The 13,987-nt window shown below is 36.7% G+C and overlaps 2 protein-coding genes across 2 annotated transcripts in view; both read right to left on the minus strand.

Annotated features, from left to right (window-relative positions):
* Nucleotides 1-4,028, minus strand: part of ret (ret proto-oncogene receptor tyrosine kinase) — a 36,364-nt gene extending 32,336 nt beyond the window's left edge. The window contains exon 1 of the mRNA XM_036546542.1: nt 3,962-4,028. Within this exon, the coding sequence (XP_036402435.1) occupies nt 3,962-4,025 (64 nt within the window). The 5' untranslated portion in view covers nt 4,026-4,028. The remainder of the gene's footprint in view (nt 1-3,961) is intronic.
* An 8,114-nt stretch (nt 4,029-12,142) lies between these two features.
* Nucleotides 12,143-13,987, minus strand: part of si:dkey-192p21.6 (uncharacterized protein LOC565246 homolog) — a 46,384-nt gene continuing 44,539 nt past the window's right edge. The window contains exons 16-17 of the mRNA XM_036546543.1: nt 13,810-13,922; nt 12,143-12,324 (exon numbers count right to left, since the gene is read on the minus strand). Coding sequence (XP_036402436.1) covers nt 12,143-12,324; nt 13,810-13,922 — 295 coding nt within the window. The remainder of the gene's footprint in view (nt 12,325-13,809; nt 13,923-13,987) is intronic.

A 13,987-nucleotide genomic window follows, 5' to 3' on the forward strand; every position in this document is an offset into this window, starting at 1 on the left:
AAGTTAGGGTCTAAGTTTAAGTAGACTTTATCCAAATGAACTGACGTTTAAAAAGTAAAAAGGCTGAACTGAAATGCTTCCCATTACTGCATAAAAGCACTTTTTTCTTCTTTTACACTATGGAATAGAAATATCATTCTTCCTTAAGACTGCTTATACAAACCTCTTTCAATGTGTGGACAGCACACTTTAGAATGCTGACCAGTTTGCTTGGTTCTACACTGAATGCACATAATGGAAATGACCATGATCATTGATTACGAAATAAGCCATGGTTAATAACTCCATATCAACCAAGGGGTGCAACTGGAAAAGGAGGGAGAGAGAGAGAGTGAGCAAGACAGAGAGAGGGAAATTGAGAGAGAGAATAAAGATGCACAACTCTGGTTGTTAATGGATGCTCAGGAATGTTACTTGAAGATAATGGTGTTCTAATTCAATGAAGAAGTTTTTGCTGTTCAAAGAAAATGTCCTTGTAGGATGAGCAACTATCCACAAACTCAACAGCCAGACGAACAACCACACTAACCCCATGTTACAAGAAAATCATAGTAGGAGTATATGCTCATCGTAGCACCTACAATAAAACAGGTATTTTTTCCAAACATATAAATTAAACATATGAAAACTCACAAAACAATCATCTCTGTAGTAATTATGTGTTTTTAAATATGCATTCCCTGAAAAACTCACTGGAATTTTAAAATTACAACTCTCTCAGAACACATTTATACAGCTGGACATATATTGAGGCAATACAGGTTATGCTCCTTACCCAAGAGAACAATAGCAGCCCCCACCTGAACTGAAACAGCAACCTTTGAGTTACAAGCCCTGGTCCTAACCACTGCACCATGCCACTGCTTCTTTTCCTAATGGGTAGTACCATCCATCAGTGTATTTAAAATGCTATTCTGCACCTCTGTAGAGATCTCTTTTGGGGTTTCACAAGATTGAAATTTCAGTTATTATTTGATAAAATATCTGAGGTAAATTTCCCCTGCATGCAGTCAGCCACTGTGTGGCTCTTCAACGAGGGTTTGTAGCTCCATCAGTTATCAGCACTGCAAGTCCCATTATTTGACTGGCAGCATCTCTCTCCTGGAGGACAAACACTGTGTGTTTGCACAGGATTCAGCGCACCTGCCTGCCACCTGCCCACCAAATCACACCCGCGCGTGTGCCTTTTGTTCAGGAAAAACAGCCAGTTCTTCATGATCTGAGAGAGACCGGCGCAGAGTTCGCACATTTGTTTGAGGAACACTTCATTACATGAACACAAAGGAAAAAATCCCTTTCCCACCACCGCTGATTATGGAAACTGTGTCATGTTAAATTATTACTACAGTATTAATAATCCTAACAAACCATCAGGTTTAGTTTGAATAAAAAAAATAAATAAATGCATGGCTGCATTTCAGGATATTGCTACCAAATCACTATTTCTATAGACTTCATGATACAGCAGTTACCTGAATCCAGTGAGTACTATTACTGAAAAGAACTTAGCATGTTCAAAAGTGCACAGTTGGGTGTAACTGTTCCAATGGCCTAGTTTTTATGTGTGAAAACAGGTAGTCTACAGGTACTCTACAGTATGGAGCAAATGCTTTTGATATCGAAGTCTTGTGTTATTTATTGACAATGTAGGATCATTATGCAACTCAATAAAATCTTAATTGAAAAGACTTATTCTATCTATCTGTAGAATACTCTCCTCCCTATGGTTATGGTAACTCCCTAGCATGACCATACCATCCATTTACTTGCTTGTTTGTTCAGGTCTGTACGAGTGGTCATGACAGAGACAGCTACTTCCCATAGGGCCAAGAGGTAATGCTAATAATGCTATTAATAAGACACATATAAAATATAAAGGAAATGGAGAGAAACTAGTTATGTTTCCTTCTGATTTTTTTCTTTTTAAAATTCTGTCACAACATTTACCAAAGTATTGGGTTTTCTATTGAAAAGTCCATGTTTTCTTCAGTAATGAAAGGACTGTGCACAAATTTGACAGCTGACTATTATACATGGTTCAGAAATGGAAGCATGAAAAGCACAGAAATCTGGCAGTCATCTCTTCTACAATGACTGGCTCCTCTTTGGCTAGAATTCAGGTCTTAAGAGAAATGAGGTATGTCTTCTTTTCCCCCCAGTACAGTACAACCTTATTAGAAGCACTTTTGCTTTGTAAGACATCCTGAATAAGAGCATCTGCCAAGTGACTAAATGTAAGTGAATCAGTGGGGAAGAAAATTCCAGATTGTTGCTCATTTTACTTTACTACACCGTTATGCTTATGAAATAAATAATATCCACTATAAAATGTTCTATTCTGTTTTATGGTACACTCATACATGTATTTAAGGTTTTGTTGCCTTTTGGCAGTGCCATGTGCTAGGGACATGCAGTACAGCTATAGCCCATGCTGCAGTTCACAGACTTTTGAGGCATGAGTAAGTCTTTAAATATAGTGAGTTTGAGAGGAGAGTCATGTTAGTACAGTTGGAGGGGTTTAAAAATGGGATTATAATATTATGATAGATGGCTGCATGCATTCTGGTTGCCGGGTCCATGTGGAATACTATGGCACAATGTAAGCAGATCATGCCCAGTGCAAGGTTTTCTTCAAGCATTAGTAAGGTGTCGATACAATCCCTAGCAGAAAGACTTCGCTGCTCAGGTGGGCAATTTAATGCTTATTATGACATTTTGTTTTAATTCACACTTCACAACTACCTCTATGGACATAGATGCCCGCATAATATTTAAGTATATGGTTAAGCTATAGTTTCACTCTTGCCAGTATATGCATACAGAAATATGCGGGGGGTTTTTTTACTCAGAATGCTTGCGTCACATTAGAGATGATCACATCGCATTCACCTTATTTTCTTTGTTCAGCCTATTCCACGCGGTTCTCAGTAGTGATCAAGTCTGGGGTTTCAAGATCAGTCCCCAAACAATTCAGAGTTCCAAAACTACTGTAACTACAAATGTTACCCGAATGTTTTTAACCCACGTGAGAATTAATTTCTCCCCAGTGCCTTGCGGGTCAGAGCTTCGGTTCATCCAACTCTGATCGATAGCTCAGCGGTTGGTTTGGAATCGCGTTCACAAACTTTATTCAATATAATTACAATTGACTGCATTGTTCGTTAAAAAAAATCAAGAAGGGTAACCAATGACATACCCAAGGCGTATAGGGTCAGCTCTGCTTTAGAAAATGAATACTACTTAACCTTCGCTCAAATCTCAACACTGATATTTCGGGATTTTAAAAAGATTTGAGGAACGCGAGCTTTAGTTGCTTACTTAACAATATCCCACAGAAATGGAGCTAGACATCGCACGCTTTTGATTCCACAAACGGTAAACAACTTATGGGCATGTGTTGTAGTATATCTTGATTTTTGATTTTATTTGATCCTCGTTATTAGCGCTGGTGCACCACAACAGGTTCGTTTCCTACGCTGCTAGTTTGTGTGTGATACAGCACCCCTATCATCAGCTCTATCACAGTCAGTAGCCACAGCACAGCAGCGTTGGCACAGATCAAAAGAAAGCGAGGAACTTGAGAATCCCACCACATTTGTCAGTATTAAATCACGTCTAAGAAATTTGGTGTGCGTGTAATCAAAGCAGCAATTAAACTGCAACTAAGCTATTCACAGCGTTGTGTGGGCTATAGTCATGTAATTTTATCAACATAGCAAAAGAGGAAAACATTATCTCCGAAACATTATCAAACATAGCCAATTACCTAAACTCCCTTTTGGTTAATATCCTCGTTTTTTTGAAAGGTAGATATAACAAATATTTTGCATTAACTGATAGTGAACACTTGAAATCAGCAGCCTAATGATAAACAAAAATTATATCAAACTTAACTTTAACTGATGCGATCACATCCATGTGTACTGCTAAAACAGCAAAGCGAAATGAAATCAAGCCTTACCTTCACTGAACAGCAAAACGACCAAAGTGATGCCTCTCAAAAATAAACCATACGTTGCCCTCATACTCATAATTCATAGGTTCAAGTTTCAAAATTGGGATGTGAGAGCAATTCTTAAATTGCATCAAATGTCTGGGAAAAAGTCGTCAGGTTTTCTGAATTCTAGCTCCAGTAGTCCTCTCAGTCTGGGTGTCCCATTGCGAGGTGGTCACTGCAGTGTCTGCACTTCGGTCGGCTGTGGCGGTCGGCGCAGGGGGAGGTTCACATGAAGCTAATAAGCTGCGATGTATTATCCGGTCCTGTTGGTGGAGCTCCGAAAGAGCGATGCAATCTTGGCCAAAGCAATGGGAGAAATATAATTGTTTTTTTCCTCATCAAACAAGATGAGAATGAGTATCTACAGCACATACACTTAATATATCACTTATAAGTTATAACCTGCAGATTGACGCACCTCAAAAGCTAAGCCTATACAATACTTCACTGTACAAATGAAACTCGCAGTGCATTTACAGGTTCCTGTTTTTCCTCTTTGTTTTACATTTAACAGAAAGACAACAATAACAGGGGCATAATGAAATACTGCAAGAGAACGGGAGCCTTTATCAAACAACGATCCAATTGTGCACATCCACGACACGGCATTTTTATACAACATTGTTAGCTTTCAAAAGAGCTTTCACAAATTGAGAAGAATACCTCTCAACTTACTCTAGTAAATTCACGTCTCTGAATCTTACATGGACTAGGAAGAAGGCTCTCAAAAGAGCTACAATCAATGCATGTAGTTGAGAGTCACTAAAGAAGTAAGCTTCTAGTGTACAGTCTGGGTGGGCGGGTGAAAGGCACTCAGAACCGCGATACCGTCTGGTGGTGTATTGTGTCATCCGTCTGCCTGACAGATATATAACAAGAGACGGCGACCGGAACCCAATTCCAAGGTTATTCACAATAGTGCGAATTACAACCGATCAAGAAATGCACTGCAACAAAAATGGAAACGGCTGAAATCGAAAATAATATTTAAAAATGCTTTCATCCTTTTACTTTTTCTTAAAGAGTTTCCATTTTGATGTGCAGTAATCAGAGCTAACTATGAGTCTATCCTACTCCAAAATACTTTAAATATGTGGGGACGTATTTGGCTATTCTTTCCTTTAGTTAAAAGTTATTCAAGCACAACAGTTGACAATTTTACTCACAAAGAGCCTTTTAAGAACACAATGCAAAAGCCCTAAACCCTTGTAAAGTCTTCTACACAGGCCACAAATGAGTGCAGAGTAGAATTGATGTAACACCTTCATTTTACTTATCTTATTATACTTATTACTTATTATACTTACACATTACTTACTATACTTATACTTATTATCTTAGAACATACCCTTATCTGGGCAATTTACATAGCTGGTATGTCTCATATTGTCCTTTCATAAAGATGGATGTTAATTGAAGCAATTCAGGTTAAGCACCTCAATGAAGAGCATTACAGTGTGTTGAGGCTGGTGGTTTAAAATATCCTTAAAACTGAAAATAATGAAATCATACTAATAATGTATTCAGAAAATATAGTCTGCTTCCAAAGAAGCATATTACTTTATGTAGGCTAGTAATATATAGTTTCAGAAATATTAGATGTTCAGTTTTGTGGTTTTAATTAAATATTGTTTGCATTGGTGTGATTATTAGATCATTCATGACTGATTATGATACCATTTAGTGAATTTGGCTGTGTAGCACAAGTTAAACCTCATTAGTCAGCACATTAGTCAATAATCAGAGAAGCAATTGGGCACAGGTGATCCAAGTCATTCTATGCTGATAAATTTCAGGCATAATGAAAATTCTGGAGAAAAAAAAACATCAATATGTTGGAGACTGCATGGATTAAGTCAAGTTACAAAACACAATATTTACAATAAATTATTTACAGCACAGTTTACAATTTACTGTCACTTTCTATTTTTTACAATAAATTGCAGCCCAATACATCTATGATAGGCCAGTAGACATAAAATCTCACTAAGGTCAAAATATGATGATTATTTTTACACTGCCATTTCCATAGTGTCAGAAATGGCAAGATATATAAACAAGTCAGAGAGGAGGCAACTACTTTGTAATTGATTGCTGGCTAGACAACAACACAACAAGCTGGTGTTCACCAATGTTCGTTGAAGCAACAGAATTACCTATCAATGTTGTCAGCAACATCTCACGTTACCTCACTTGCCAGCAATGTAGCCACCTCTTTGTTTGGTCCGATGCAATATCACACATCACTGGGTACAATGCAGAGAGGCAATTGGCACAATTGTTGACAGTTGTGAAGGTACTACATGGCTTGAGTAATGATCAGAGCTAGAACATTCTAGTATTAACGTGGACTGTCTTTAGAATCTACCCAATCTGTGTCTGTATCAAATTCAGTGCAGTTAGTCAGTCCACAACAAGGAACACAAACAGAGGAATGCATGCAAATAGCACTCAGAGGAGAGCTCCTGTATTCACCCAGGCTTTAAAGGTGTTCTCTCAGACCACGTTTACACACTGTATCCATGCTTTCTGTGAAGGGACCTCTAATTAGTCTCTCATCTTCCTGCTCTGTGGCCCACCTAAACAATCAGTGTGGTTAGACTATGAAGGAAGTAGGGCGATTTTCTTCAATGCCATTACAATTTGATCACACCACCCTGGATCCCATTATTATGTACATGCAGGATTTTGCGGTAAACTGTCCTCATAGTTTGTGACTACTTATCTATGTATCATTACATGAATTATATTATTGTAATGAAATTATAATAATGTGATTTATATAATATCATTTACTTACATAATGAAATTATATAAATGATAAGTAGATAGTTACGAACTATATTTCCATTAAAATACATATTTAAATGGAATTAAAGCATAAAAATGCACAACAAAAAAAGATGGAAACAACCTAATTGTTGTAACTTCTGCAAGTGAATGATCACATTTTTGTATGTTCAGCAAATGGGGATACAGATGTATGCTGTACTGATACATGATATGTATATATGTACATGATGTGCATGAACATAGTGGAAACAGTTTCCAGGTTGTATGGTAAGTAATCAGTTTCCAGGTTATGTGTTAAGTCCTATGGTAAAATATAGGTAAGACGATACCACCCAAGAAGGAAAACCACAACAGTAAACATGACTTAACTCAGGAAAAGTAAATCTATGTACAAAATGGAGATGTTCCTGAATAAGTCAATAAATGTGCAAGTTCTTTAAGCAAACAACTAAAAGTAATATTTAGTGATAAAATATATTGGAATTTGAATATTAGATATTAGTATCTAATTGTGTATATAATTGATATTGTGTAATACTTAAAGATTAAATGAAAAGATCATTTCAGATTCATGACAATGAATTCCAAAAGTGTTCTTTGCCAAAGATGCACGACAGTGAGGCTAGACCAGTTTTATTAGCTTTGTTGGAGTAATGACAGGTACATGACATGACCTGCAAGGTGCTAACATACTGATGCACTGAGTACCATTTGCCTGACTGATTATATTTTTATAAAATCTTTCCATTTCTTGGGGGGAGGAGAAATGTTTATTTTATATTTCAGAATAATACATTCTGACACAAACATTCAACCAACTATGTACATGGCTGGGTAATATTTCTCTTTTAAAGTGTGGGGTAGTAGAAGCAACAGACTTCAAAGATTAGCCTATAGTTTCTTGTATTTATGAAAAATACTATATAAACACATCAAACTTCTATTTTTTTATTCAGTTCCCGACAATTTATATGACAATGTTTTTATTATGCTTTCATTATGTCCAACTGTTTCTTTGTTGAGAGTCAGTATGATGGAAACCCTTTTAGGTACATTAAAATGTATATTCATTTTTGTTTGAAATGCTGAAAGCTCTCCTTTGACAGATTGTTGGAAATATGGGTACTCATTGTACAACTCTAGCTCAGTCTGAACACCTTCTGGATTCTGGGCAGACAGAAGTCATGCTCTTCAGTATAACATAAATACCGTAAAAGTAAGATATGTCACACAATATGACATTGACTGCCATCATATTCAATGAAACTAAACATGTCAAAATGCCTATACAGAGGTTTTTGGTAATCCTTCATGGGAAAATGAATCATGTGACCAAGTCATGTGACTCCTCCAGGGGCCTATTGTACATTTTAAGCTCCCAGACTGACCCCAGACAAAATATATGAAACAGATGACTGAGCTATGTCTAACAGAAACAATGAGAGTGTATCCTGTAAAATGTTCTACCATTTCTTACGTTTTCCATATTCCACAGAATTCAGGAAGATATTGTTATTTTTTCTACATTGCTTAATATAACAAAGGAAATGACTAAACCCATGTGCACACGTAGCAAAAAATCTCATGTTTCCATGTGTCATATGATCACTTTGAGACATGGTCAATGTGAATCAATGTGGATAAGGAAAAGCAGCAGCAGTTCCATGTCATGTGGAATAGTACTCCTGACTTTTTTGTTTGTTTTACACCTTTTGATGAAACAATGTGATATTGATATGGTCAGAGTAAGAGTGTTTTTATATATTTCTAAATAGAAGACATTGGGTTAATTAATTATGCTGAAAAATTCACTGCATAATAGTTCCATTCAACTAAGCAGCTTGTGCCAGAATCTTAGTACACTATGGATGCTGTAAAGGCACAGAGCGTTTTTGCAGACTCACAAGTAGCTGTCTGGGGCAAAGAGTCAGTCTTTCACTTCAGACATATAGTTGGAGCCAGAACAGTTTCCTGTTCAGTTCAATGCCACACTTACAGAGTAAAGCCCACCAGGGATTGCCCACTCCACAATCTTGTATTTGCTCCTCTTGTCATTGGGCAAAGCTCAAATTATATTGTTGAATTAATAATATCATTTAGATTATTTAGCAATATTTCTGAATCAACTTTATAATTATTTTTTACAGACTTTATGTTATTGAGATCTCGCTATGATGTTCAGTCCAAAGGCTGGCTTCTCATATTTAAATCCCAAAGAATTATCCAAAAATGTTATACTCACATTTACGATATGACAAAATTAAGCACAGTGAGAAAGGACCTTAGATGCTTTAGCAGCTAACTGCAGTAGTATACAGAAAGGGTGAACCTACAACAACAGAGGTCCTGTTAATTTATTACATGAGTTATATTAGTGTTAACATAAAATGTTTTGCAATGCCTGTTTTAACAGAAAATTGTTTTATGGTACTTGTGCTGACAGTGCACACTCTTTATAAATGCAATATGAATGTTCATCAAGCAGAATGCTGTACAACATTAGTTGACTTGTTTCCATGACCGGCCCCTGAGTTATTTGCAAGACGTGAGGGATTTCGGAATTTTGGACAGACACAGTAATAAATGCTAATAATGTTGGATTAACAATGAATTAATTGAGAGTTAATTATTGGTATTCTTGTGACAAACCAGATAGATGAAACAGGGTTTCATTAGGCAAAACAACACTGTTGTATGTAATATACAGTATATACTGTGAATATAGTTTACAAACAACAGTTACTGAAGCTCATCTGAACAAAAAGAGGAAATAATCTCAAATAAATGACCTATGCTGGTAAAATAAAAAAAAAAATCCTCCACAGCCAAACTGGAATAATGCTAAAGGAAATATGCATAGATAATTCACAATTACTGTTTCACAAGATCCTCTCAAGAGATTCTGCCCCACAGCCAAAGGAGTGTCACGATAATGAATTTCATTTATACAGCTCCTGTCATCCCTTTCAAGGATTCCCTAGCACTCTATAGTGGGGGAGGAAGCTGACACCACCAGCGCAAAGCACCCACTTGGGTAATGCCCAGCAGCCATTTTGCAGAGGTGGAGAGGGAGGAAGGCAATTCATTAATCCATTTAAGTATGCAGGGTTACATAGCCAATCAGTTGGAGGGGGTTGATTAGATGGCCAGATTGGGAAGGTAACCAGGACATCTGGGAACCCCCCTGCTACTTTGCTGTAACTGCTGTGGGTTCTTTACTTAAATCAAGACTCAAGACAATCATTGCCTTGGATTAATGTTTCATTCTAAAGGGATATCACACCACAACATTCCCATTACTGCCCTGAAGTTTTATAATTGGTCCAGTCATAAGACTGCCCCCTACTGGCACCAGCTCCATTTCCAGCATCAACCTGTTCTGCCCAGAATATTTCCCATCCAAGTCCTACCAGTGACCAACAAACGTGACTGCTGCCTAATCTTTCTTTTAGTGTATTTCAATCCACATTCCTTATACTTGTTGGCTGATTAATCTATCATTAGCTGAATATTGTGCATAATGCAGAGACACACTGCATAATTGTTTTTATGTTCTTGTAATTGAGTAGGTAGCACATACATGACTGTGTCTTAGGCCCTTTTCAAATAAAGATAATTGATGCTTGGCAACAAGCAAACAGGCAGATTTGTGTTCAATAAATGCAGAACTGTGACCCCTGTAAATTGTGCTAAACGGGATCAGTCAATCAAATCTCACTGACAGTTGTGTTTCAGCTTCAAGAATAGTATTACTGCAAGACACTTTGTGAAGCATGTCATTATATATTGTCACCGTCAGTATATCAAATGTCATTGTGCAATATTGACGGCATTAAAGTGCTTCACATCATTCTGCCTATGCTGTATCATGTTCACACTCTGTTCATACCTATACTTCTGTACAGGCAAAAATAGGGATCCGACCAGGTCAGATTAATAATCAAAGACAGATAGAAAGATGTTTTAATTAAAGGCATTATGTAATGTTAGCTACGTGCACCTGCACTGTCTATGACCAATAAAGACCATATACAGTATGTGTTTTTACATTAAATTGGACAAATACACATCTAGTATCTATTAAAGCACTATGCAGTGTAATGTTTTCTGTAACATAAATGATAACTTTAAGAGTAAACACAACTGTAAAATAATAATCGGAAGACAACTAACTCTAAACCTTTAAAATCATGAATTTTGGTGAGGCATTAATTCCTATTCGGAAGAATTTACAAACTGTATTGAACTTTGTCTATCTAATTTAACATCATTTTTGTATTTCTGGCTGTGAGCATGAATGATCGTTGTAATGATGGTGGTCTCCTTGGAGAAAGATCAAGTTTGACCCCCGTCAAACCTCTGGTCTTAGTAGAGCAGATGGCCCCAACACTGTGTTACTGAAAGTGGGAGTGGCCGTGGCAACTGCCTAACGATGGGGGCTGACAAGTGGTGGAATCACTCCTTCTAATTTGTTAAGTACCACTTCAGAATATTTGATTTAATTGCTCCATTCAATTCCTACACAACTGACACCAAATAAAACATCTTGGGTGTACATGCAAGGCAATAAATTAGACAGCTCGTTTTAACAGTGCTACCAATTTCGTAATTGTGCAGCAGAATAAGAGCAGGAAAAAACACAACATTCACTTTCATTACATGCATCTCACTTTGATTGCATGGTGTTTTAAATTCATTGGGGACTTCTGCCAAAGGTATCAGAGTAAAGATAATGTTAAATAGTGTAATGTTTTGAGTACACAATTCACCTTTAGCATGCACTGAGCAAAAATCTACATTTAAGTGCTTATTTATCTTAGGATGTCATTTTAAGAGGCAAATATTTGATATCATAGTTAAACATGTTTATAGTAAACACTTTACATTAATGGTTTTAATATATGCAGAGATTATTAATGACGTCTAACTAAGCACAACATAGGGTGCTAAGGGCTACATAACTACATTCATAACAATTCACTACTAATAATTCACTAATAACTTCAATATTCAACAATTCCAAATTCATAGGAGCAGTTATGACTTAATCGCATTTATTATGATTGTTATTAAAACATACTGATTATAAATTACATCAAAGTTAATCAAAAATGATTTATGCAGCACGCTCAACAGCAGTTCATATCAGTTGTAAAAAGTGGTTATAACATCTATGCATGTTTAAACATGCTGTTAGGTAGTCTCATGGAGCATTTAATAAAATATTTTACATATGTCTATATGAAACACTAAAGTGTTAATAGATATTCAAATGAAAACATGGCATAAGGAAAGTGCAACAGAATGAAAATGAGAAGAGGTATTAGCATGGGTATTTCCATTGGTTTACCATCAGATTTTGAGAAAAAAGCTCTTCCTGTACAGCAGATAGGCAATGCAGATCCACAAAGTGGTACCCCAAAGACTTTGGAAGAGGGGTTCCCAGTGATTCTCTGTAAACTTCATCTCCCAGCTGAACGGAAAATAGGCCCCCAGCAGTGAGTGTCCCACATACACAAAGATGGAGTTCATCCCTGTAGACATTCAAATAAGACCATAGCTTGTATATGAAAACAGGGTGGTGGTATCAGGCAACTGTTAGCCATTAACAATTGTCAGTAAAAGGCAACTGTTAGACCTCCACTCTTTTCAAACATGATTTGAAAAGAATGGAAGTCTGGTGCTGGATCATACAATATTACCACCCTGAAACATTTGACAGGTCTCACAGATATTTCAGCTGTCACATTGGATCACGACAATGACTTAAAATTTATTTAAGTACAAAGATTTGAATTGTTTGAAAACTTTCAAGTTATTTGATGAACAATTGTTGGTTAAATACTTGACAAATCTTTCACCTGGCAGTTTTTTAAACTATATATGATGTTTATGTCAACATTCATGTTTTGCATACTGCAAAATTGACATAAGAAATTTTACAGAAAGTATGATTCATATGAGAATTATGAATCAGCTTCAGCTATCAATTATATCAAGATGCTAAAGTCATGAAGAATAAATTAACTTCAGTAAGTGTTGGTGTTCTGTTCTCGCTTTATGGTAGGTTTCAGTTTTCATCTGAAAATTTAAAGCAGTGAAAAGCTCATAACAGCACTCAACACAAAACAGCTCATATTTAAGTCTAAAGCTATCAGCTATGATCTCCAGTCAGTTTTTGATCCTTGGGAACTCAGAGTCTCATCTGCAAAGTGAATGTAGTGGTATAAAACGGAAACCTCCCCTTGAAGTCTATGGGGGCTGGTTTTCATCAAAGTGCTGTGCATAAACGCAAGGCTGTCTGACTTTTCAGTACTTCCAGCACCTGTAAATTAGCTAATGTTGAAAGTATATGCCATGCATAATATCAGGTTACATAAGTATACTGATACATATACCCTGTAGTTGTACAAATTGGATAGTACTGTGTCCTCAAACAGACCTTGCTCTCAGCTGAGAACTACTGTCTCATTGTGGAACTGTACACATCCTGTCCCCGTACTGTCGCTATACTTACTGTATGCACTTTTTTATGTCGCTTTGGATAAAAGCGTCTGCTAAATAAATAAATGTAAATGTAAATGTAAATCAGTGTACATAATTTCAGATTTTTTTTGTGTTGTGCACTGGAAAAATGCACTCATTCAAGAATCACTTACCTTCTGTCATTTTGCTGATTATGCATTTTAACCAATTACAAGCTTGTGCAACTAATCTACTCTAAAAAGACGTCGAGATGTGCATTCAAACTTGGGGGTAAAGAAATAAAATGTCTGAAGAAAAAAATGTATGATATCAGCATGTTCTTGCCAGCTGTGTCAGGATGAAAAATGGGGTCTAGAAGGTGAGACGGTGGAAGAACATTCACAAAGTCCAGTTCTCAGCATAAACACCTCATTTACATGTTCAATACATAGTGTTAAATCACTTTTGAATTTCTAGGGAGTTACCCTGGTCAGCACTTGCTGCTAGGTCAGCTAATAGAGAACTTCAGGTAGCCTTCTTCACCTAAGCCTCACCTGGGAATATGAAAGGCTGGCCGCCCCACCAGCCTTTGATGTCAACGATGACGTACATCAGACCCAGCAGTAGGAAGGAAGAACAGCCCATGCAGAAAACATATGAGAGAGACCTGGTGGAAAGCAACATGTAAATTTTCAGTTAAATGAAACTTAAGGAATGAAACTATAATGCTGG

The sequence above is a fragment of the Megalops cyprinoides genome, chromosome 15, assembly GCF_013368585.1.
Source record: "Megalops cyprinoides isolate fMegCyp1 chromosome 15, fMegCyp1.pri, whole genome shotgun sequence".
NCBI lineage: Eukaryota > Metazoa > Chordata > Actinopteri > Elopiformes > Megalopidae > Megalops > Megalops cyprinoides.